Source organism: Bacillus rossius, chromosome 1 (genome assembly GCF_032445375.1).
Source record: "Bacillus rossius redtenbacheri isolate Brsri chromosome 1, Brsri_v3, whole genome shotgun sequence".
NCBI classification, from domain to species: Eukaryota; Metazoa; Arthropoda; class Insecta; order Phasmatodea; family Bacillidae; genus Bacillus; species Bacillus rossius.
Genome location: NC_086330.1, coordinates 67,563,291 through 67,590,759, shown reverse-complemented (window position 1 = coordinate 67,590,759; position 27,469 = coordinate 67,563,291). Strand labels below are relative to the sequence as shown.

The 27,469-nt window shown below is 38.7% G+C and overlaps 1 protein-coding gene across 2 annotated transcripts in view; it reads left to right on the top strand.

Moving 5' to 3' along the window:
- Positions 1-27,469, top strand: part of LOC134537076 (chondroitin sulfate synthase 1) — a 143,380-nt gene that overhangs the window by 50,232 nt on the left and 65,679 nt on the right. For both annotated transcript variants that reach the window (XM_063377323.1, XM_063377314.1), the window contains exon 3: positions 425-651. In XM_063377323.1, the coding sequence (XP_063233393.1) occupies positions 425-651 (227 nt within the window). The remainder of the gene's footprint in view (positions 1-424; positions 652-27,469) is intronic.

Genomic DNA, 27,469 nt, shown 5'->3' with positions numbered 1-27,469 from the left:
CAAAGTAGTGTTGTGGTCCTGGCTATTGTAAGAAGGCACACGGTAGGTAGTGTAACTGGTGTGGCACGGTAGACCTGTGATAATAATTGCAAAAGCAGTGAGTCCAAAGTAGTGTTATTGTCCTGGCTATGTGCTCCTATTGTAAGAAGGCACGCGGTAGGCAGTGTAACTGGTGCGGCACGGCGGTCCTGTGATAATAATTGCAAAAGCAATGAGCCCAAAGTAGTGTTGTTGTCCTGGCTAGGTGCACCTACGGTAAGAAGGCACGCGGTAGGTAGTGTAACTGGTGCGGCACGGTAGTCCTGTGATAATAATTGCAAAAGCAATGAGCCCAAAGTAGTGTTATTATCCTGGCTAGGTGCTCCTACGGTAAGAAGGCACGCGGTAGGTAGTGTCACTGGTGTGGCACGGCGGTCCTGTGTAGGGCAGGCCGGGCGCGGCAACCAGGAGGAGTTCGGCCTGCTGAGCCTGGAGTACGACGAGAACTTCTGCATGGGCGGGCCTGGCGTGATCCTGAGCCGCGAGACGCTGGCGCGCGTGGTGCCGCACATCCGCCGCTGCCTGCGCAACCTGTACACGGCGCACGAGGACGTGGAGCTGGGCCGCTGCGTGCGGCGCTTCGCCGGCGTGCCCTGCACCTGGTCTTACGAGGTACGTGCAGGGCTGCAACTAGGGGGGGGGGGGGGAAGGGGGCAAGCGGGGCATACGCCCCGGGCGCAAAGCTGTGGGGGCGCCGAAATCGCTTGCATTGTAATTCCTACTACAACTGGTAGTAACTGGTAAAAAGTGTTTTAACTTGCATGCCAAGAATGTCTAATCTGATTATAATATAACTTCTCAACATATTTAATGAACAAGTCTAGTGATTATACGGACTACTTTATGGACATAGTGGGTTCATGCATGGAAGGTACAGTAGCACAGACACTGTTACATGTAGGTATGGAAAATGCTTAAATAGCACCATTTTTCCGTGGGAGGTCCCCCGGACCCCCCCTTTATTGGTGTGGTATGTGCAAAAAAGAGGTGGGGGGGGGGCGCATGAACCCATTCATGCCCCAGGTGCCAGAGACTCTAGTTGCGGCCCTGGGTACGTGCGCCGCCGCCTCTCTATCACACGTGCAAATCATTTCTTATTTTAGTACGCCTACGATAGCGTTTTTGTTTACAGCTATAGTTACCTCAGATTAATTTATAGAATTTGTAGAACGTACAATATAAAGTAATATTTATATAAATAAAAAATGTAAATGTTCGTTCTTTCAAAATTTTAAATCTCTGAAAGAATTTTACCGATTGCTTTGAAATTTTGACACAACATTGCATTCAAATACTCGTGTGTTTTTATATACCTGTGTCACACCTGTGACAGGGAAAAATATAAATAAAAATTTAGATAGGAGATAGGTAAAACATAGATTTTTAATATTTTAAATGCTATAGTGTGACGTGTATAGAGATATAGAGGGATATATAGGTACGTAGAGGAGAATAATATATATGTATATAGAGGCAATAGAGTTAGTTATAAGGGGATGTATAGAGATATAGAGATAAAGACAGGTAGAGGTAGACAGACATATGCAGATAGAGATAGAGAGATAGAGATATACATAAAGACAGATGGATAGAAGGATAGAGAATTAGAGAGAGATAGAGAGGTACTTTGTATATGTGTACCTACTTCAAACAAATTACAGAAAAAAAAATGGTTGAAACATTGCAACGCATCCCGGGCATTAGCTAGTAATATAAAACAAACACTTAGTAGACCACTTACATTGTTAAGAATTAAATGGCAGCATGGGACGAAGAATAATAATAAGATACAAAACTCCTAGTAGGCCCACACTAGGGATAATATCTAGGAGACAATGAGAGCCAAGTCGATTTGTAAACGGAAATACTTATCTACCCGCAGACGACATGCTGTGACGTAGTTCGTCCCTTCTCAGTCTTGCCATCGCCATATTGTTCCACCTTAAACATGTTGCTTGATAACGCCTGAAGATGGTTAAGAAGTAAGAATGAGGATCTGTGGTGTTAAACAGTCACTTTCATAAAAAAAATAATGAAGGCAATATAAAACTGTATGCAAACACCGCACTTCAGCCAATGTTTGGGGTGTCTAACCAATATGGCACATCAATTAGCTGAAGGATAAAAACCGGCTTCACCCAGTTACCGTGTAATCACGCATATGTGGCCACCCCTGGTTCTTGGGCTCGCTGTCTAAGGCAGGGGTGTTCAACTGGCGACCTGCGACATAACCTCGTACGGCCCTCTTAAACACTCTTTTAGTAAAAAAAAAAATACTATTTTTATTTTACTTTATGGATTAGCAGTCCTTATATGCTTTTATGTAGAATAATATGTCAACAGACACTGTTGAAAAAGCCTAATAATTAAATATATGTTTATACTTTTAAAATATATATTATTTTTCATAGTAACTGTTTTTAGATCTTTTTGGAGACTATTTTTAGGTATTATTTTTGCTTCATCACATGTCAACTAGTGTTTTCATTTATCATCCTACAGAATATTGGGACTTAAAAAATATATTGTAAACAGTTGAATATTAATTATTATGTGTTTAGTCCTCGAATTAATTTCAAAAATGATATCCGGCCCTGAAAAATAGGGAAGATGAACACACTAGTCTAATGCAGGTGGTGAGGAGATTAGGAGTGTAAGTGCGAAATCTTGGTCGTCTTAATAATTGAAGTCAAACTATAAATGCAGTACTTTTTTTTTGTTATAATAAAATGTAACTCTAATTCCTTGCTGATGTTAACATCTTTATTTAACACTACTCTCTGTATGATTCCATTCTTACTATTTTTCCTGATGAGTTACTTTCAATGGATTAAACAAATTTCTTTATAAAGATACGGTTCGTTTTGCTAACTAATTTTATAAAAAGAATGACTCCAATTTAATATTAGACACACACTTCTTAGACTTACATCGCCATGGTATAAGGCGTAACTACAGGCAAATTCATTATGATTTATTTCCCCAAGGTGGAAGATAGCAATTTCTTTAGCGACAAACGAAAATGCCCTGGGCACCAATTTGTTCAGTAAATAAGCAGACAACTAAAATTATGCAGGTAAAGTAAGAAATACGTAAGATCTTACCTTAATGGTATTCCTAGTAATAATTAACTTCTCTTATTCATAATCTAAAACAATTTTTTAAAATATATTATACTCACTTGAAAACATATTTCCCTCATTTCAGACTAATATTTTCAAACGACTGTATCATGAGTACGACTGTAGTGGTCGCAATCTTGGCACCACAAAACAGTAAAAAAAGAAAAAAATTATTGCTTCGTGTTTTCTAAAAGTAAGGTTGGCATTAAATAATAAGAATTAGAAACGCATACTTTGATGTAACTTTGTCCAAAATAGATTTTTCTTCAAAACAACTAAAACATTACTTTGATAATCTTACTTTATCAATACTTATAGAAAATAACTTGATTTTCAATACCTTGAAATAATTAAATACAATGATATAGCTACATGTTCATTTAACATCTATATTTTTATATGAATTTACAAGTAGTCTAAATCTTTTTAACACTCAAAGTTTTTCATAGGAATTATAAAATGTCTAAATAGTTATCGTTTCAAACTTTAGCATTAAATTAACAACCTACATAATTAAAATACAGGGCCCCTGTAGATAATACTATTAACTTCAAAAACATAATACAAATGAAAATCATTAACTTGTTACACTTTAATTTATGTTGTTTAATTATCTTCCTTCAGAAGACTGCTCGCCTCCTTATCCGTCTTCGGAATACTGCACGCCAGTAGATCGCATCTACACGCGCAGCGAATAATTTAAAGGGAACCCTCAATTTCCAACACGAAAAGGAAGACGGAATAGAACATGGCGAGTTTATGTGTCCCGAACATGGAAGGTGGGAATGACGGCGTTGAAGACTCAAAGACTTGAATAACCGTAATATTGGGCCCACTGCACAGAATACTAATGCAGTGTTAAAATCAAAACATTACTAAACAAGCACATCACGAGAGAAGACATAATTTAGTGGTTAATTTACGGAGCAAGCTTCCACTTACTAACTATGCGGGTTGATGAACATGCCGTCAGGACATTTCGTCGAAGATGAACACGGCAATCCGCATTTTGGCGCGAACTGAATGAACTAGTACTACATTATGTAGGAAGAGTGGGTGGTAAACTATCACATTACTATGCGACTATATACCGCATACGATGATTTTTTTTTTGCACCGAAATCAATATAAGTGTAGTTAGCGAAGTCGCCGCTTGATTACGCGCGAAGATTTACTTTGGTGTTTTTAGGGCCAGAATATGGAGAAACAAAACGAAGAGAAAATTAGTACAAATAAAGAGAATATAGTTCTCGTAAGGCCTGTTTTACAATGGCACGGAAATGGAGACGGATCACGTAAACAGAGAAGGATATCACGGAACAGAGTTTCTACAACAGCACGCAGACGGAGACGGACCCGCACGGATTAGTTCGGCAGTGTTGAGCTCTTCCGTTTACGTTGCTCCGTGCGACCAATAGAAGCCGAGTACTTGGCTGTGGTGGTAGCCATGTTTGTTTATTTTCTGAATATGTTAAATATCGTTTTAAGTACAATAATATATATTTTCATATTATTACTTTGTCGTGTATTTTATTAGAAATATGTAAATTCTGTCTGTGCTATAATCTCGAAGCATAGTATTTTTTTTTTAAAATTTATTATTTAGTTACCTTGAAACGAAATGTCATTGGTTACCATTTCTTATGTTTCCATGCATTGTGGCAGCATTAGAGACGCGATAGTGAAATGTTCTGGGAGACCTTCTTCGCGCCATTGTAGAACGGGCCTAAGTACACTAGGTGAACCTCTAGGACAATGGAATCACAATAGCGCGACGGCGTGATGCGAAACATGCCAGAAACATATCGCGTTAATGCGAACATACGGATCTAACCGCAGGGCAACCAAAGATAAAAAAATGTTGTATGTAAAATGTTTCTCGCTGTTACATAAGCACCAAGCATACGACAACCACCAATGTTTGTTTTTTAAATCGATGTTTGAGATAAATTTGTTCCATTCAAATTTAACATTCAGTTTTAACAATCAACGCTTGTAAACACATTTCAGAGATTGCATGGATAAATTCAGTAAAAAAAACCTTAAAAATACAGGATTAATAATCTAATGCCCACTAACCAACTTTCGAAAACATCTGATGCGCATTTCATTGACGCCGCGCCAGCGACGCGATGGAAATTAAAAACATTTTTAATTTGAATCCTGTCGCTTTCGCCATTTTTGTCACACGTATGTCATACGAGGTTTTTTTTTATTTTTTTAAGAAAGTAGGAACCGTTTTGAAATTCTGCCGCTGCAGCGCTGCGGTCGGCATTCCTCGCATTTGGGCTATGTGCCTACATTTGTTGATAAGCCACAGAAGCCATTAGGTACGAAAACATTCGACTGTGTTTACGTTTGTTTGTGAGTATTTAAAATACCTCCGTCGATTGAGAATCCCGCCGACTGTGAAATACGCGCTGAGATTAGTTTTTGTAGCGCTAAAGACGTGAAAGCGGCTGAAATTCATCGTCATATCAGTAAAGTCTATGGAGAAAACATTATGACCGATGGAATGGTACGGAAGTGAGTTTCAAGATGGCCGCACGAATGTTCATGATGAAGAATGAAGTTGGCGATTAATTTTATTACTGTAAGATTTGGTGCAGAAAAGTTGACGAGAAAGGGAAAGAGAACAGGCGTTTTACGATTTCGTCGTTATCTGATGAGTTTCCTCGAGTCTCAATGGTTGTTAAATCAGGCGCAGACTTCCATGAGGATGGCATTCAAAAGATGATTTCAAGATATGATAAGTGCCTTAGTATTGGAGGGAAATTGTGTAGAAAATTAAATTAAGGTACAGGCGTTCATGTAAAAATAAATTTTTTATAAAAAGTCACCTCTTTTTTTAAATTTAAAAACGGTCTTACTTAAAAAAAAAAAACATGCCTCGTAGATCGTGATTGGTTAGAAAGCTTCACGTCTCCGGCGTCGGCTGTTGTGATTTCAGCAAAGGCGCGGAGAGCGGGGAAACAGCGTGGTCGAAGGCCAGAGCTGAAGTGGGGAAAAGTGTCGTGACGCCGGGTGTGCTGGAAACAAGAAACGCTGGAGACAGCAAGGGTGCAACGTTAACCATGAGCTACCGACGCCTAGCGACGGGAAACTGGTTTGCTGATAGAAAACCTGACTAAACTTTTCAGAGCGTAAGGTTTGAATGAACCAAAATGTAAAACCTTAATAACATCAAGGTCGGCATTCCGAGACACATAAATAAGGGTTCAGGTGTTGAATATATTACACACGTACCCTAACCATATTCCTAGTGCACGATATGACACGGCCAGTCATTTATTTTTAGGCAACCGATTTTGGTGTCCTATCTGTTGCCGTTCTGTCGCCAAAATTACGCGCAAGCGCAGAGATCACTTTTTCGTTGGTTTCGTCCAGGTGGCTGAACCGCATCTGGTGTCATTAACTCGTATATGTTTAATTTCGTAAATATCGGGGGACGTACCAAATGCATTGGTGTGCCAAATGAAACTTTATGGCAACGAAACTATCCTGGAAGTACATGTTTTACACTTTAATGGTCATAACAATAAAAAATCGAAACTTAAAAAGCACTTGATAAAATTAAAATTACACAATTTAATTCGCACGATAGTGCTGCTATCTTCAGGATATTCGGCGTAGCAAATGTATCGATGGTTGTCAAACGTCTGCTATAATGCATTGAAATAAGTTTTTAGCCTCGTGCAGGGCACAGTTTATAAAAATGATTGCTTTTTCGTTACCGGACAGGGATCGGGTTTGAACGCGTTCTGGAATACGGTCTGCGAGTTAGGTTACAGTTGTATACCAACAAGGTAATGCTTATTCGCTACCTTACCCGAATGTCTGGAATACCACCCTAAATTCCACTTCAAATTCTAAATGAATAAAAGTAAACTACCTAAAAAATTATAATTTATACGTGCCCTAAAATTACCTGCAAGTGGCACAGTTTATAGGTTAGCTTTGAGCGATTAGCACAGTGTTGACTGTTAGGCCGGTATTCCAAGACACAAAAATCAGATTTAGGTGTTGAATATGCTACACCTGTACTCTAACTGTATCCCTAGAGCATGATAGTACACAGCCAGTCACTTATTTTTAGGAAACGGATTTTGGTGTTGTTTTCTAATAATTAAATATATATAAATATTTACATTTTTTAAATTTATTTCATTTTTCATGGTTACTGTTTTTAGATTTTTTTGGAAATTATATTTTTAGATATTTTTTTTGCATCTCATGGCAAATCTTGTATTTATGGATCATCCTACAGAATATTATGACATTAAAAATGTATTGTAAAAAATTTAATATAATTCCAAGTGTTTGGCTCTTGCATTATTTTCAAAAAAAATATCCGGCCCTCAAAAATAGTGAAGATGAGCATCACGTAGTCTAAGGAAGTATGAGCATCACTTAGTCTAAGGAAGTATGAGCATCACTTAGTCTAAGGAAGTAACAGACATTGCGCAATGGCGAGGGGTTTGAAGAGATGGCTTTTGTGAAGAGCGACTCGGTGAGGGGGGGGGGGGGGGGGGGAAGGGATAACGTATAAAGTAGAGAGTAAGACAAATGTAAAACTCTGCAGGTCTCTTGTATCCATGTTTTTGTTACAATTGTAAACATTCTTTGCATACTATAATGATTAATATAATCGTTCAAGTGAATTGTTGAATAATTTTAAATGAAGCTTCTTCACAGCCGATAACACAGTATTTTGTTGCCTTGTTTGTTATAGTTGTAAAGTTTTATTGTTCAAGTAAATTATTTAATATTTTCAAGTTACACTTCTTTACAGCGATAGCACAGGTGGCAGAAGTGCTCATTTTAATGTGTATCATGCAGCAGTTGTGAGTATGTACTCTATGGCTCTATGGAGGTTGCTGTTAGCAACGAGCAATCATTGGAAGAACAATAAAGTAAGAATTGCTGTATGAATGTTTATTATGATGAACTGTTATTTTAAAATCTCTCTCCCAGTCCCAGAATATATTTTTTTTCTTCAGGTCATGGAAGCAGTTAAATAGTTTGAACGGTTGATTATGTTAGCTTCAGTAAATGTTTTGCAAATTAAAGAAATTTTAGGACATGTTAGCTACATCTAAGATATACAACAGCGTTTTTCGGGTCAAATAGTACTAAAAAAATACCACCTTGGGAGTTTTTCCACGGTAAGAGTTTCTCTATGTCTATAAATTTACAAAATATTTTAGTATTCATGCCACAACTAGACTTAAAGAATTTTTAAAGAGAGTGTTATTTAAAGCTTGTAGAGTAAGTGAAGGCGATGAACTCATCAGAGTGTAACAAAAGATTTGAGGGTGCTCAGGAGTGGGGCGCTCAATGGAATGTTTCCATTAGAGCACACTCGAATTTTTGGTGCACTTGTATGTGCATAATTACAAACTTGTATACTTGCACACGTGCATACGAGCACACTTGTATACTTACATACTCCTTTGCTTGCGCACTTGTATTATTGCGCACTTCCATACTCGCGGACCTGCTCACTCACTTACTTGCACTCATTCTTATACATCCTCATACCTCTATCATGTGAAGGATCACTTCTAACGTGCGTGACATCCACGCACCCATAAGGTGTAGTGACTACAATAATATTTCAGCGTTCTCTTGCGATCACCGAGGGAAATCGAAAATCTACGGTCATGTGAACCGAGCAGGAAGTGACATCATCAGTCATTTTCAGAAATTATGTATCATTCTTATCAGATTATCTAGGTATTAGCCAGTGAATTGCATTGTCCTGTCGGTACGCACGCATTTATACTCATTCACCACGGGAGTCACTTTCTCACCGAGATGCTTACGTCATTGTGGTTGGTAACGAACATAGAGCATTATGGTGGTTTGCCTGTAATGAAAAATGCTGGCTAATCAAACTATTTTGACTAAATTTAAAATGTAACGTTCAAAATATCATTTCAACAAATCTAGATCTCAGGCTTTCGTGAGACCACAGTCGCTTAGAGTATGTACATAAAATAATGTCCTAGTCATAAATTTTAATATTATCAACTGTAAATGTTGTAGAGTATTTGTTTAAGGTTAAAATTAAAGAATAACTCAAACATTTTTTGATAAGCGCAAGCGCGATCAGTGTTTTGTTGTTTTTTCGCTTGAGGCGCCACATACGCAAAATGGAGTCTCCTGAGCGTAAAGCGTTTAGTGTTCTGCAATTTTCTAGGAGTGAATCTGTAATTTCATTTCAACGTGCGTTTCTTTTAAAGTTTAATTTTAATCCCCCATGTGGCAAAAACATCCGCCGATGGTATAGACAATAAGAGACGACAGAGCTGGCCTCCAAAAGAGCTAAAGGTTTTAATTTTAAATGTTATAAAAAATTGTTGATACAAACAATTGAAACCAAGATGGTGTCTTTCAATGACGATTCCTTTGAAATAATAATAAAAAAATACTCGTGATGAAATACAACCTGAAAATGTATTTCCAAATTTCTCTTTTAAAATTTTACTTTACAAAAAATCATGTTTTAGTAACATTTTAATACAATTTTATAACATTACAACATTGTGTCTGAAACGGCTTTGCTCTCTGGTGTATATATGGCAACAGTGCACACCGAAACAAGGACAGTGCTAATGGCAGAAAACCATGGAGGTAATAGTCTATGGAGTGGAAGCAGGCGTACTTTTCAAGGGTAATCAATGAAGCCTGTACCCGAAATAAAATCTTCGGACTGCGCATGCGCACGACGATTGTTTACATGTACCGCCATATTGCGAGTGGCAAAAGAATAGCAGACAACAATGTAATTTGTATGACGCTTTAGGAAATGTGCGTGCAAAAAATTTAAATATGAAACTATTCTTTTTATATTATTAGTAATAAAGAACCACGCAGGAGGGCTAGCATATCTTTCACATTTAAACGGTAACGGAAAGATTTAATTACAGACAGTGTACGAACTGCCAATACCACATTCAAGTATTTACGATTTTGCATGTTTGTTTAATACAATGAGCAACTATAATACTTGGTTTTTAACATTGTCTTGATATTGTTTTTTACTGTGAATATTATTATTGATGTACTGCGACGACTGATGCGAAGTGTTATGAAATCGACACTATACTTTAGATTACAACCTCAGAACAGTAATAAGCAAAACTAACGAATGTTCAATTCAAACGAGTTTTTGGATTCCACGAAATGCTATGCAGCAAACTGTAGTCAAATAAAACATTTTTTTAAAAACAGTTAATGAGAAAATTGTACAAAGGTTGCGAAAGTGTAGAGTAAGTCACAGTGTGTGTTGCTGTTTACATGTAGATACTTCTCAAGATTCGTGCATTGTGAATAAATAAACATGCTGTTTTAATATTCCTTAAAATTTAATTTACATCAACAGTTGAAAGTGCCTAGGGTAGGCCAATGTGATTTTATGCATAATTAAAATTGTTCATGCGCACATTTTTTTTGCTAATCAACTTACCTAGTCCAAATGTTTAATTTATGAAGCCACTGAATTCAATTAAATTCTTTGTTTTCCAGGAGACTACACTTTTACACAAATATGGTACAAGTAGTATTTAGGACTCGTCAGCAAAGTTATATTTCACAATATAAGTTACCTATTTGATTATATATAAACACTTGACAAGTGACAATAAACAAAGGGTAAAATTCTTAGGTCGCGGCTTTTCCGTAAATAAAATAATAAAATTCTGATAATACATATTTTTTTAAACACTAATGGCGTTCCTCTACTTACCTTGAAAACGGCGTTTCTAAATTTCTACTGGTTTTCGAGATAGGTACTGCAGTTAGATATTACAGGGTCATGCCATCAGGACCAAGATATCAACTTGGATACGTGATTATGGAACTTTTACTACATTATCAATTGGTAGACAAAACAATGACAAGCTTGTAGTCAACAGAATAAAATTTATGTAAAATATTAAGTTTAAGTGCATCTGCCTTGCGTCGTACGTGTGCGCTCCGTTTACTCGCCATATTTTAAGTAACGACCGTTAAAAGCACATTAAATTTACATGTTCATAAATATAATATCTTAAATATACATTTACTATTTACAATACTATTTACGTCGTCCACCAGCACTTAAAATTGGGTTAGGAAAATTTAAAAGCCAAATTTATCTCTCGCTGTATGAACGCACATTATACATTTACAAAAAGAAAATAACAGTTTCTTACTTGTGGAAACTTAATCCACCACAACTGCCGAATCTATTAGTGCAACCAAAAGCTGCACAAGCTTTCACCATTACGTATATTCAGCGAAAAATTAAAACGGTGCCATTCAAAATAATGTAAACATTGGCGTTTTTGCCACCTTTAGCTCTATCCTTGTCTTTCAACATCGTCTGCTAGGATGCTTCAAGTTTGGTTATACGCTTCCACTCCATAGACTATTACCTCCATGCAGAAAACGTGCGTTCGAAAGAGAATGTAAATGCCCATTTAAATGCAAACTGCAATCTAAGGATGAGATGCGTTGTAGTGACGGGAATGCTGACTTTGTTTTGTTGTGCAGACGAACCAGACTTAACAGTCTGTTGATACTCTCCATAATAGTTTGTATCTAGCTGTTTTAAACTTTCCTTTCATTGCTGGCTTTGTTGCGATGCATGACCTGTAAGCTAATTTGCGGAAATGTTGAGTTTACTATCTCTTACTACCACATTCTTTCTCTTTATTGAACTATTCGGTATTCAGATGGACCGTAAAACATCCTCAGTATTAGCAAGTATGCTGTTTAGAATATTTCCTTGGAGGATCCTTTAGCCTGAATGATGCTTGAAAAGGGCTTCTTAAAGGATGTCAGCCATGACCTTCCGAATATATGTACGGATCTTACAGAATCGCCGAGCAGCCTTTCTTAAAATAATAAGTCGCTCGCATCATTTTGTGCCTCGTGGTCTTTGAGGATTATGGAGCGCTATATTTGAGTAAACTTGTAAAGAACGGTCTCTTGTTTACCCAGTCATCTGCTGTTTTCATCCTTTGATGTTTATGTATTACCGTCAAATTATTAACTTAAACGTCTTAGAATAAAGTAAACAAATTTAAACGTTGTTGTCCAAAAGAGATATCACTGTAAATGAAAGTCTCTGGAAGTATCAAAAATGTGAGTTTCGGAACTAGGTCTTGGTTTGGCTGAACGTGAAACTGAGGCCAGTGAACTGACAAGTGAAGTGATAATTACCTGAAAAGAGAGAGTGAAATTTTGTAAATGAAAAGAAATTACTGCCTGAAAAGTATTTATTTGTGACACAACGGGTTGTGATGGCATATAAATAATTATGCCTATTTTCACAGCTAGTTTTTGACTGAATGCAGCCTGAACATTTAATGATATTTTGCTTAAAACTACCTTGGTAAATGATATATCCTCTTTATATTCAGAAACAGCGAGAATGTCTGTGCTAGAACATTACATTCAATCATTGCCGATGGAATTGCTTGGTATCGTCTCAGCGACTTGCTTCAAAAATCATAAAACTATTTAGCATGCTACGGACTTGAAGGTATTTAAACGTCTATGCATCACGTGACGTTAACGTTACTTTACCCGTGATTCTCGTTGTAAACATGTCAAGCTGGGTAATTCTGAAGGAGAAACATTTTCTTAAAAAAATTAAAAATTACAATTTTTTCTAAGTTTTGTAACATTTTTGAATAATATACTAAGATGGCCTTTTTGATACTTCAAGTAGTTTACAGTTTTAACGCGTGTTTAGGTTAGATTATCTACGTTATAAATACAGTGATATTGTGAGAATTTACAATTGGGTTAGGTTAGTTACTTTTAAAATACTTCAAATAGTGTGAAAAAAATGGCCAGATTTTTTTCTGACAAATTCCTTCAACGGAATTCTCTGCGCTGTCTATGCATTTAAATTTTGACATCATCTGATTTTGGGTTTGTTTTCTGTGTGTTTCTGTATTCATATCTTAGTTATTTGAGGTTTTTCTATGTCATAACAGTGTAAACCAGAAATGGCGTATGTCCAAAAAAACTTTTAAATTATATAATCTGTGTCAAGTAACTTGTCTCAGAATAGACAGTTCTCATAAGTAGAATCAGTGGTCCTCATATTTCCCCAACCGTCACGTGCACAGCATGGCACATGTGATGTTTGTTTACGGACACAGATAATCACAAATTACAAACTTTGTTGACAGAAAAACGTTGCCAGAAGGATGCGTGGACAATATTGTAACTGCTTTCTGCAAGTGTTGAATTGGAGACGAGTTACGCGGAACAGACGACAGCCTCGTGTACGGCAGACGGCGGCTCTGCGCGGCGGCGCGAGGCGGGCGCGGCCTCACGGGCGCCGGAAGTCGTAACTCCCCGCCTCCTGCGAGGGGGGAGGGGGGCTCGCACGCACCGCAGGCGTGCGGATACCCGCCACGGCGCCTCGGACCATCGGACCACCAGCCCTCCGCCGGCCCCCTGTCTGTCCGCCCGGGATTCTCAGGGAGTGGCGAACGTTTTATTTTATACGTGGGATTTCTCCGGGTACTATCCGCGCGGGTCCCCCCCCCCCCCCCATGGTATTAACCAATACTTCTTCACTCCTCCGACGCATGTCACCATATATGTCATGTCTCGTCACCTCAAGTCATCTCGCGTCACCATGTCATCTCGTGTCACCTCATGCCATCTCGTTACCTTCTCATGCCATCTCGTCACCTCATGTCATCTCTAGTCACATCATGTCATCTCGCGTCACCATATTTCATCTCGCGTCTCCATATGTCATCTCACGTCACAATCTCATCTCGCGTCACCATACCATGCCATCTCGTCACCTCTTGTTCTAGTCACCTCATGTCAGCATACTTTAAAAACGAGAGCTAACTTTAATCGTCCTCCCCCCCCCTACTACTGTAATTTAGGAGTCGCCCAATTAACAGTGGCCTGTCGTTTCTCCTCAAAGAGTGTACCTAAAAGCATTTGTTCTAAAGTGATTTATCCTAAAAAAATTATAACAAACGACTATGTTCTGGCTGTGACGCCTGTGAACTGCCTTGCACGGAAGCGCTCCCGGTGGCGGAAGGTGTTGTGAGGGTTGGGAAAACGTGACGTAATGGGAGACAGTCACACGCACACTTAGGTCACCCGTGTGAACATTAAGAGCCCCGCTTATCTGGGCACACATACCGTTTTCAGAGCTTCAGAAGATACCACGTGATTTGAAAACGGTTCAAAATAAGATTGTTGTCTGCGTACGAAAAGCATTTAAGAATACGCCTAGGAGATTCTTATCGTTGATACCATTGTCTCTGTAATCCTGATCTCGGCTATCTGATCTGCCATCCTGATGTCGGCCATTATGAAATCGGTCATTCTGTTTCTGCCACCATGATTTCTGTAATCTTGGTCTCGGCCATTCTGATCTCAGGTATCCTGGGATCGGCCATACTGATCCGGATAGCCACATACTGAAATCGGCCAACCTGACTGCTATCCTTATCTCTGCTAATTTTAACTCGGCCATCCAGATCTCGGCTATGTATATCTCTGCCACCCTGATCTCGATTAATCTGAACTCTGTCATCATTATCTCTGCAATACAGAACTCAACCATCTAAATAATGGCCTTGCAAATCTCGGAAATCCTGATATCTACCACATTATCCATTTTGATATCAGCCATCCTGATCTCGGTAATCCATATCTTAGCAAATCTTATCTGTCGACCTGATTCAGGCCATTCGGATCCCAGCCATCTTGATCCTGATCACTACCATTTTGATCCTATCTGCTATCTGATCCTGATCTCGGACATCCTGATCCTGATATCTGCCATCATGATCTCTGCCAACCATTATCCATGGTATCCTGATCTTGGCCTTCCTGATTTCGTCCATCATGATATCTGGCTACATGATCTTTGCCATCCTGATCTATGTCTTCTTAAACTTAACATCTTCATTCAGGCCATACTAATCACCACCATCCTGAATCTGCCACCCTAATCTCGGCCATTCTGATCTCTGCCATCATTACCTTGATCCCTAATACCATGATCTCGGCCATCCTGAACTCTGCTGTAGTGATCTCGGTCTTTCTAATCTCGGCCATCTTGTTCTCTGCCACTCTGATCTCGGCCATCCTGATCTCGGCCATCCATGATCCTGATATTTGCCTGAATTAGGTCACTCTGATCTCTATCAACATTGATATCGGCCATCCGGATATTCGGCATCTGGATCTCGGCCATCCTCATCTCTGTCATCCTAATTTCTGCCATTATGATCCTGATATCTACCACCCTGATCCTGATCTCTGTTATGATCTCTGCAATCCTTATCTCGGTAATCGTTATCTCTGCCAACCTTACTCTCTAGCATCTTGTTCTCGACCTTCCTGATCTTGCCATCCAGATTCCGGCCATCCTGACCAGAGATATCCTGAAATTGTTACCTTGATCTCGCTCATCCTGATCTGCCACTGTTATCTCAGCCATCTAGATCTCGGCCATCCTGATCTCGACCCTTCCTGATCTCGGTCAATTAGATATAGGCTATTCTGAACAATGACATACTGATCTTGGCCATCCTGATCTCTGCCACCCTGATCTCGGCCATAATGATCTCGGTAATCCATTGGTACTCTGCCCTCGGCCATCCGAATCTCGGCATCCTGATCACTGCCATACCGATTTTGCCACCCCGATATCGGGAACCCTGATCTCGGCCATCCGTATCTAGGCTGTCCTGATCTCGGAATCCTGATCTCTGCCGTCCTAATATCGGCAATCCTGATCTCAGTCTCCCGTTATCACTGCAAGCAAATGTCGGTATTGTACCTTCCTATAACCCATGGGTTTTCCCTCAATTTTTCTGATTTGTGTAGTTTTGTCCTGTCGAAAGGACTTCAAGTTTCATGAAAGTATTTAAACAAGCAAAATTAGTTGAATGTTGTAGTTTTCCAGCCATGGTAATTTCCGGAAGGGCTTCGTACGGACGATCTCTCAGATCGTGATTTGGCCCGACACAGACTTGGTTGCGACCCAGGGTATTTTTATAGCTTGGTTAGTTGGCGGGGAACTACCCGCCGTTTTTATATATTCAAAGGTAAGGCTTTTTATTGTTATGAAAAAGTGCTTTAATTTTAATTAAATACTTGTTTATATCATTAGATGTCTAGCAACTAATCTATTTGTTCTCGGTTGTCTATTGTTTATAGATAAAATTAAACTTCTTCCGACTGATTATTAAAATGGCGATTTTTCACTGGAAATAAAGGTTTAAACAAAAAAATACTTGAGATAAATAGCATAAAATGCTATTATAAAAGCTTAAAAACACATTCTTTGATGTTACTGAACAGGAAAGAGCATTAATTTCCAATGTTTCATCTTATAGTTTTTCCCCCTCCCACAGATATTGTCTGGCTTCGCTCACGGCGTGACCGCAGGAAGATAAGTGACGGTTGGTCTGTTGCCAGAATAGCGGGAAAGAGATGGCGACAATGAGGGATAGGGTGATAAAAAAGGGGGGTGGGGGAGAGAATATAGATGCGTTGACGCTCCAGATGCCAGATGTTGCGACTCGGTCGGGCGGAAGGCGGGCACGGGAAGCTGGGGCTGGGAAAGTAGCCTTTGCGAGCTATTACAGCAAGATGCGTGCCCGGGATGAGTCACGGCGCGGCTGGAGAGTCTCGTTCACGCCAGCCTGCGACCTTGCCCGCCTCCTGGCCTCGCGCCGCGCCGCGGCTATAAACTACTGCACGCTCGCAGACGGGGAACCCGCCGTATCCACTGACCTCGAGTTGGACGCCACTCCTGCAACTTCGCGGTCGGAGTAAAATCCAACACCATACAATTACTTGAATTCATGCATTTCCATGACTTTAACTGTCGCTGACCTAACTCAACGAAACTTTGATATGAGTTATGATCACCAAGACGGGAGAAAAATAACCTCATAGTGAAAAGAAAAACAAAGAATGAATTTACTTAAACTAAAAACAGCAAAAATAAATAAGTATAAAAATGCTCGATCCACGATTAAACTGCCCAAAAACGTACGAAGCTGGCTCGTAAGTCAACTTAGGTATTTTTAAGACCACACACGATGCGAAAATACTTCAAACTTTGGTCATAGATTTCAGTATTGGAAACGAGCGTATTTTAAATTTTGATTTAATTTATTTAACTTTAATTGATTAAACTGTTTTAGCAACTGCCTTAATATGTCTGTATAGTATGATTTGAAAATTGTGTACTAATTGCCGTAAATAACTATGCTCCTACTTGGAAAAAAGCACGCAACATCATGCAGACAAATAATAACTGACATTAGACTCTTTTAGTTTCATTCTACTTTAAAATAGATTCGAAATAAAACTGCACTATTTACAATCCTACATGCTACTGTGCGGCGTGATCTGGTCATAGGCGCATTTCAGTGTTTTTAATGTCGCACTTGTACGCGGTGTCTGATGACGATAGCTCTTTTCGTTAATATTTTAGTTCGAGTTGTTAAATTTTATTTTGAATTCTAGCTTTTCGTCTTGAATTCTAGCTTTTCGTCTTGTTTTCTATCTTGTTCGGCTTGCTTGTGCGTACAGTTGGCACCATGATCAGACCCTCAGTCCCGCACGAGTCCGAATTCTTGAGTATGCCTTAATGGGCCACGTTTATTCCTTATGGCGGTTCTACGGAATTGTTTGTAATTCGGGACTAAGTTTGTTGGCCAGTATCTCTGACTAAGCTTGGACGGTCTTGCATCGGCTTTAATTTCTAATACATTTCTCTGGGTCCGAGGACCGTATAATCACATGTTTCCTAGTCTTTAAATGTTTTATAGTAATATTTTAATGTTAAATCGTTGCGCGTTTTATAATATTAAATTCCTTGCTTGTATACAATGTAAAACATAAGTATTGTTTCTGGTGGTGCGTTGTTTTCCTTTTGTAGTACCTTATTCTTTAGTAGACCCGTACACACGTGGTTGCTCATGTAATCTTTGACACGTGTTATTCAATTTGTGTCTTAAATGGATTTAAAGCTAAGAGTATTATGTATGAAATAATATTACGGAGTTTACTCCCTAACCTTTGAATCTCTGTTGTTAATAAAAGTTAATATTCCTTGAGTTCATTGTTAATCAATATTCACAACAGTTTTCTTTCTAGTATCCTTAACAGAATGGATTTTTTTCATGTTCGTTTGCCATGTACTTGTGTCTCTATCACCATACTTGGAACTTAACGCTGACGAGTCACAGTGACCGTACGTTTCAAATGACTTTGAATATTTTCCTCTATATCTAATGTGTATTATATTATTAATTCCTAATGCTTTTCAGTTCCCAACCCACCCAGAATACTGAAATACAACCGCAATCAGTATTTTACCCCGTAATTCAAAAGAGTGGCGAATTTAGTGTTCCTAATAATGAAGCCACTGTTGAAAATATGAACTTGGCTTTTCGTTGCAGACAAGCCTTTTGCGCTGAAAGAAACTCTGTTGAAACCCTTCCTCTGTAAATATCTGACACATGAAAAATCCGTGTTCAACTATAGTAGGTAGAAGTAGTTCATATGGGGACACAGGTGGGTAGTGGGGGTTCCAGGGGTATGTGGCGGTCATTTTGGATTATGTCACTTCCGGCGGCAAAAACACTTCAAAGGACTTCATTATGCACAAAATTTGCCCTATTTCGAGGGAAAATCTACCTTTTCGAGAAAATATTTCCATTTTTCTTCCCCTGAACAATATTCGGAGGTGCAAGCTCCCCAGGGAGGGGCCATGCTGCCCAAAGAGGGGATATTCTCTTCTTTTGTAGAGTGCTAGTTTAACCTGTAAATCCTTATACCTATCATTTAACAAATTATTCAGGGTCGGATTTAGGGATCCGTGGTGGCCATCTTAGATTACGTGACTTCCTGAGGCTAACTTGGATTACATTATTTCGGTTGACCAACATGGATGATCTTGATTTTTAACCCCGACGGCCATCTTTGGTGAATTTAACCTTTGTTTTATAGAACATTCCGCTTTTTTTCCTAGAAAATTCTATCGTTTTGAATTATGACGTCGTGTGCGCCATCTTGAAAATCAGTAATTATTAACCTAAAAAATTTGAAGAAAATTTTAAATTTGTAAAAAAAATATTTAATACAATTTTAATTCAAAACACGAATACATCATCATCGAGTGCCCCACTCCTGTATGTTGTAATTTTCTTTACGATGGCATCATCATCATCGAGCACTCCACTCCTGTACATTGCAATCCTCGTTACGATATCATTATCGAACACCTCACTCCTATGCGTTGCACTATTCGTTATGCTGGCACCAACAGCATCTGCTGGAGGTAGCCATCTTGTTTTCGTTTAGTGGAGACTGCCATCTTGATTTCATCTGATGGATGTCGCCAGCATTGTTTCTGGTGTTGGTTCCTAAAGTACGCCAGTATAGCTCTTTCTCATGCATGCAAGGTCGAGTTTCTATTTCCTACCGATGTTGTTATGAACCTTATAGACCAAAACAATCTATCAATTTTTAAAAAAATCCACACTCTCTACACACAATCCACACAATCTGCACATAATCCACACATAATACACAAAACCCATACACACATAATCCACACAATTTGCACAAAAATTCACACACTCCACACAATCTACACAATTCACACAATCCACACAATCTACACAATCTACACCAGATGCACAAATTATCCACACAACCACACATAATCCACAGAATACACACACACAATCCACACTCAACACACACAATCCACACTCAATCCTTCCCCAATACACATACTCCACACATAATCTACTCACAATCCACACTCAATCACACATAATTCACAGAATCTACACTCAATCCACAAAATGGTGGTTGTGACTAAAATTTTTTCTTAGACATAATCGTATATAATATTTATATTATAGTCTGAGATATAAGCTATCATATATCAAATTTAATTATCTCTTCATTGTGGATTCGATGATTAATGTCCTAAATACAGACTTGTCGATGCAAAATCGTCAAAAAGGAAGCACATAAAAAAACACATTTTGAAGAAGTATAAAATGGAAACATTTTTGGAAGCACATTTGAAAAAAAAACAAAACATAAAAAGGAAGCCATTTGGAAGCACAATAAAACGGAAGCACATTTGGAACCGCATTAAAAAAAGGAATAGCATTTAACGAAAAGGACGCACATTTGAAAGAAAAATCAACTTGGTATGATATGATCTAATCAGATGCATCAGAAGGATACAATCTCATCAGAGGGATAGGATCTCATCAAATGGATACATTATCTTCAGAGGGAAACGATATCATCAGAAGGATACGATATCATCAGAGGGATAATATCCCATCGGAAGGATATGATTCCATTGATTGGTAGAATTCGATCTCATCGGTAGGATACATTCCTATCAGTAAAATATGATCGTTCGCAATATACAATAGGATACAATCATTCCAACTGTTTTTCGCTCCAAATGCTCCAATTGTCTATGACTCCAACTGTCAATGACTCCATCTGCTCCAAATGCTCCAAAGTTTCAATTACTCCAACTGCTTAATGTGCTCCAATTGTCCAACTACCCCAATGTTCCAATTGCTCCAAATCTCTAAAGCTCCAAATGTTCAGAAAGCTCCAAGTGTTCCAATGCTCCAATTGCTCTGTGCGTTCCCATGCTCCAATTGCTCCAGTGCTCCAAATCTCTAAATGCTCCAACAAATCCAATTGCTCCAAATGCTCCAATGCTCCCATCGCTCCAACAGCTCACATGGTCAAATCGCTCCAAGTTATCCAATGCTCCGAGTGCTCCAATGTTCCAATTTCTCAATTGCTTCAAGTGCTCCAAGTGCTCCAATGCTCTAGTTGCTCAAATCGCTCCAAATATCTAAATTATCTAACAACTCCAATTGTTCCAAATCTCTAAATGCTCTAACAACTCCAATTGTTCCAATTGCTACAAGTGCTCAAAGTGCTCCAACAGCTCCAACAGCTGCAAGTGCCCCATTTGCTCTAAGTGTTCCAGTGATCCAATTACTACAATGCTTCAAGTGCTTCAAAGCTAAAAATCCAACAGCTTCAAAGTGCTCCAATGCTCCAATGCTCCAAGTGCTCCAATGCTCGAATTGCTTCACTGCTCTAATTGCTCCATTGCTTCAATTGTTCCAAGTGCTCCAACAGCTCCAAGTGCTCCAATGCTCCAATTGCTCCAATACTTCAATGCTTCAATTACTTTAAGTGATCCAATTCTGCAATGGACCGTTCAGCAGCGAGAGTTAATTTATCTCATGCAAATGAACTTTTAGCAAGTAGTCCCGATTCTTAACAACAGATACCGTCAAGTATGGTGTTGAGGTAAAGATTATTAATTTTTTTTGTGGGATGCGGGATGCTCACTCACGATTGCAAGAGGGGGGTTTCGCTAGACCTCAAGGGGCAAAGGAATATCGTCTTACATGACAGTGTTACTCAGCTGTTTTAAGGCACAGCATTTGACTGAGTAATATTTTTTTCTTTGAATTACTCCTCATTAAAATATTGTAAACTCTGATTTTGTAACAGGTTTCAGCAATTTACGCGAAATTCTGAATACAATTACATGTCTCATTACGAAAAAAAAAATACATGTGGAGATTGTTTTCTCAGAAATAACCTGGAGCACATGGATAAATAAAAATAATCATTATATATATACTATATATATACTGTATATATTGCCTCGTATAATCAGGAGCACACAGAGAAAACCAACATAAGTCTTACAAAATTCAACTCGGTGAATGTTACATTTAGTCTATATATATATAATGCAGAGGATAATAATATGCAGGTATATAACTAAATGTAAATAAAAACATAACAAAAAATTCTGGCTTGTGCTAGAACTCTATCCTCGCTAAACAAAGGAGAAGTTCACAAGCTGACAGAAACGGATTTTGTATTATTTTTTTAAATTTTTATATTTTTCTCTGTGATTCACTGACTTGATTTAGGAAAACGTGCTTTATTTTCTCCATTTGTTTCTGATTATTCCTGCCAACATTTTGTTTGTTTTCTCCGTGCGCTTTTGATTGATCGATGTGGAAGGTTAACTACACGAATTGATAGCTTAAAATGACACGGCAGAACTGGTAAAGCCAAGCCTAACTACGAGATCGAGGACATCGATAAAGCCACTACACTAAGGCAGTGTGTGTTGCGTAATGCAAATAATTTTCTTTGTATTGAACGTGATTATGTTCATAGCTCTCCTGATCTCGACAAAGAAATTAAATTGAAGGATGCTAACGGTTTAAGGAAGACTGAAACCAGTGGAAGTATCATCACCGAGAAAAGTGAGAATACAGTCAAGCCCATATCTGGTAGATCCTCCTTACTTTGGAATAATGATGGACACTTAAAAAAGAAGCTTTTAGTCGATGAAGAAGCTTCGACGTCATCAATTTCGAATTCTTTCAGTAATCCTGGTGAAGACGCTGACTTCTACGATGATGGCGATAGTGACTTTGAGGCTGGTGACAAGACCAAACACTGTGATACAGTACCTAAAGCTGGCAAGAACGAAGACTGTGATAAAGTCCTGAGACTAAAACGATGGAAACGTCATGTTAAAATAAATTATTTTGATAAAGCTTACTATGATCACTGGGACAATAGTGGTCTTAAAAATATTTATAATAAATTTGCAAGTAAGATGAAAGCAGCAGAAGAGATCGACTACACATCATGGGAAGATCCTAGCATATTGTCGATCTCCTTACACTACTGATGGCTTCGCTTTGGGCAGGAAACTATTTGCAATTCAACGAAGTAGCCACCATACTCAAAGAACTGAGGGAAGCTGGCTACATACAGTTTGTTTTACCTGCATTTGTATAAAATTAAAAAATAAATAATTAACATTTTGGATTTTACGAGTGATTGTTATATTTCACGAAATCTTATTTCTAAATAAGACAGTTCTCGCGACTGCGTGTTCAATGTGTGCATTACGTGTTCATTGCATGTTAAGTGTGCATTGCATTCTATTGCGTGTTCTTTCTGTCGGTTGTGTGTACATTGAATGTCCTTTGCGTGTCCAGTATGTACATTGCATGTTCATTATGTGTTAGGTGTGTACATTGCCGTGTCCAGTGTGTACATTGCGTGTTCATTACGTGTTCGGTGTGTACATTGTGTGTCCAGTATATACAGTGCGTGTTCAGTGAGTACATTGCGTGTCCACTGTGTGTTCACTTCGTGTTCGGCGTGTTTGGTGTGTGCATTGCGTGTTCGGTGTGAATTGCATGTCCATTGCGTCATTGTGTGTCATTTATTTCGGTTGTGTGTACATTGCATGTTCATTGCGTGTACAATGTGCATATTGTATGTCCATTGCGTGTTCATTACATGTTCGGTGTGTAGATTGAGTGTCCATTGTATGTTCATTGCGTGTTCAGTTTGTTCATTGCGTGTCCAGTGTGTGCATTGCACGTTAATTGCATGTTCTTTGTGAGCATTACGTGTTCATTAGGTGTCAAGTGTGTAAATTGCGTGTTCATTCCGTGACAATAATGTGTAGTGTGTGTTCCTTACGTGTTCATTGCATGAATTGTGTGTTATTTTATTTTGTGGAATGTGTGTCGTTTCGTTAAATGTGTGCAGTCAAGACTGCAGTCGTGTCATGATTGGCCTCGTGGTTCGGAAATGTCTAGTTTTTTACGACTTGTATTGAATATAAAATGTTTAAAATGTTCTTGAGTATTTTCGAAATAAAAATACCTTTTGGTTCGGAGACACATGACCTGTATGAATATTTGTTGTTTCTTATTATTCGTGATGTCTTTTTTGTGGCATATGTTATGGGTTCGACTCTGGTATATGCACTACAAAAATTTTCGGGGCGAAAATGTTTCTTTGGTAGGCTTGTTTTCAACTCTCGTTTCGTTTTTTGTTCTTTGAGGCAATTCCATTAAGTAATTTTCATGTTGCGGGTTATGATTTCAGCGACGTTTTACACGTGTTAGCGGGAGAACCAGGAAGCAATATTCTGCGCGCTTCGTATCTTGAGACCAGGTGGTTGGTTACCTAACACTTCTGCAAGCTAGCGAATCTCCCCCGCGCGTCGGCAGACGATTATCGACCGGGTGGCCTCTGCCTTTTGAATATTTTTAAAAAAACTATGTGGTTAACGAGCTTGAATGTAGGTAGGACTACTTTGACTAGTCGTACGTGAATACTTTTAACGTCGCATGTATTTGAATGAATTTTTCTACGAGGCAAGAAATAAATGTAGAGTTGACAGGTATGTAAAGAACACATGGCCCATGAGTGAATGGCACTTGGCTTGTATGCTAACTCCTTTGTCCTGTTGTTTAATGTAATATTAATTAATTTTGTTATTGTATCCTGGACCTTAGATTGTTTAATATTTAATAAATCAATTTAATTATCTCTGTACTGCCTGGTATCGAACCATGGCGTGGAATTGATAGAATCAATCATTATTTTAATAAGTGATTTTTGGATGAATTTTAGCTTAACAGTTAAAGATTTCCATGATAATGTCCAAATGTCAAGATGTTGGATGCCACATTAATAAATGAATACTGCACTCTATCAAGTCAAAATGAAACTAATATGGTGGCAGTTCCCTTTAGCAGAGGAAAACAATATGTCGGATCCCAGATTGCGGCCTTCAGCCAACGAAAACAAGATGGCTGCCATGACATCCTACCGACTGATGTAATATCTGCCTTGGCATTAGTGGTGGGAGGTCAGTCTGCCGGTGACTTCTGTGGATGAAGTATCAGTCGCAATTTTTAGTCGATTGCCATCGCCCGGTTTGGACCAAATTCCTTTTTATGAATTTTATCATCAAAATTTAATATATAATTTTTTTATAAATTAAAAATTGTTTCCATTGAAAGCTGATAAAAATTACGTATTTTTGAGATGGCAGACAAATGTCAATATTACGGAAGTTCTTTATATTAAAATGTATTTATTTTTATAAATTAAAAAAAAAATTCAATTTAATCGGATAAAAATCATAGATTTTCAAGTTTTGAGACTGTAACGAAAATATAATCACTAGGGAGTGGAGCATTCGATTCCAATATTGCGGAAAGTTCTAGAATTTAAGTTGATGAAAATCCTAGAAAACAAAATGGTGGATCCAAAATGGCAGAAAAATAATATAGAATATCCTAAATGGCTTCCGGTGTCAAGGTCTAGGTAAAAAGGTTAAGTTCAAAGGTCAAGGTAATCCAAGCCGCCATGATGTCATAATACAAGATGGCGGTCGGCATCTTACGGACCTCAACTTGGAACCTGCTGCAGGACCTCCATTCCTATACTCGTGGCTGCGAATTAACTCTTTCAGACGCCAGCGAATAACAGAAGCCGCATCACCACGTATTCGCTGGCGAATCAAAAAGCTTGCCAAAGCGAACAGAATCAGCGCCGTGTAAATCACCATAAAGATAACACAGCACAGGGACGTAGCCAGGGGATAGGTCCGTGGGGTCTGGACCATTCCCTTACAATCGAAGACAGAATAATAAAATTACAGAGAAATTATTTTAGGACTATTGTATGTAATCGTTAGTGGGCTTTTAATGTATTTCCTCCCAATTATAGCCCTACATGCCTCCAACTTGACACGTATGTTTTATGTATTAAATAATACACACACACATACAATGAAGCCGTCAAACGGTTTACTAAAAACAAAGTAATGAAAGTAATAAAAAAAAACCTAAATGAAAATATTAATTTTTCTCTCAAGCGAAATCATTAATAAAATTGATTTGTGTAAACGTTGCAGTTCTAATAGTCGACTATTCCCTGAGATTTTAATGTGGCAATCAATCTTGTTTAGAAACTCAGTTATTAAGAAATTTTAATTATCTCTCTTTCTCTGTCTCTCTCTCTCTCTCTCTCTCTCTCTCTCTATATATATATATATATATATATATATATATATATATAGGGTATACATGCTGACCCCTTCCATCACAAAATCCTAGCTACGGCCCTGCACAGCAATATGCAGCATGTGTTGTGGGCGGTATTACACTGCCCCGTTTAGCCGCGCAGACAACTGAACACTCTTATTGTAACATTATCTCCTGAGTAGTCAGCCAGTCATCCGCGAATTAATGAGGAAATTCCTGCACGTCAGCAAGTTGATTGCTTCCTTTGTAATGGACTCGGCGTATGTTTGAAAGCTGTTGAATAGTTCGGTGTGGCAAAACTATAACCGGTAAATTGTATAATGGAGGGGGTGGAGTGGGTTTTTTTAATTTGTTCGAACTGGTTGAGAAGAAGCTGGCTGTATTCTCGGAAGTGAAGCTGCTGCTCTTCCGCGGGGTTCAGATCTCAGAGGCCGCGACCGTAGCTCGTGGCTCGACTTGCGAACTCGCAGCTCAAGCATCTCCTATTCACGCGTTTGCATGCACGAATCCTGTGGACAGCTGTGGTGGTGCCGTGGCGTTGTTTCCACTGCAGTTCGACCATATAATCGCTGCTTCTTGAATTCCACGTTTTTTTTTATTGTCTTCAGAGGTGGTGTTACAAATACACGGCCTAAATTTTACCTTGCAAATAAAACATTCAACATCAAATTTTCTGATGTTGCCCGCACTTATTTAATACACAACCACACCGAAATCGAGCGAATGAAACTGCGGCCACCTTGCACGCGCGCGCCGGATCGCAGTGCTGTGAATAAAAGCGAACACACTAAGGCACTGGAGACCAATACCGGACAGCTCTATACTAACAACATAGTCGAGAGTGTGAAAAATAACCTAGCAGCGTGAGGTGTAACTACAAAAATATATAATTATTTATAATCAAGTTATATAATAATCTGGTGTCTAACATCATTAATTTCTTTTTAAAACTTTAAGAACTGGAGGTTTATACGTTCCGTAAATCGGTATAATGATTAAAAAAGTTTTTCCAAGAGATACGTTTTTTTGGTTGTTGTCATATTGTTGGTACCACATGTATCAAACAGAAACATAGTTCATATTGGGCATACCGCGTGCCGTCTGTCGGACTGACGTGACGTCAGGTTTCACACAATATTCTTGGAGCTGTAAGGTTTTAGTCTCCAGCATATTTGATAAAAGGTAGTTACCGCACAACACGGTTGCATTGGGAAACGCTCAAAGTCTGCGCATCGTAGCTACCAGAGTTCCGGTTGACAAAACGCAGCGTCTGCAAGCAGGCTCCACCGTGAACGTAGTTAGAGAAGGCCGCGCGCGAGGAACAAAAGGGGTGTCAGTCCCGGAAGGGCCGGC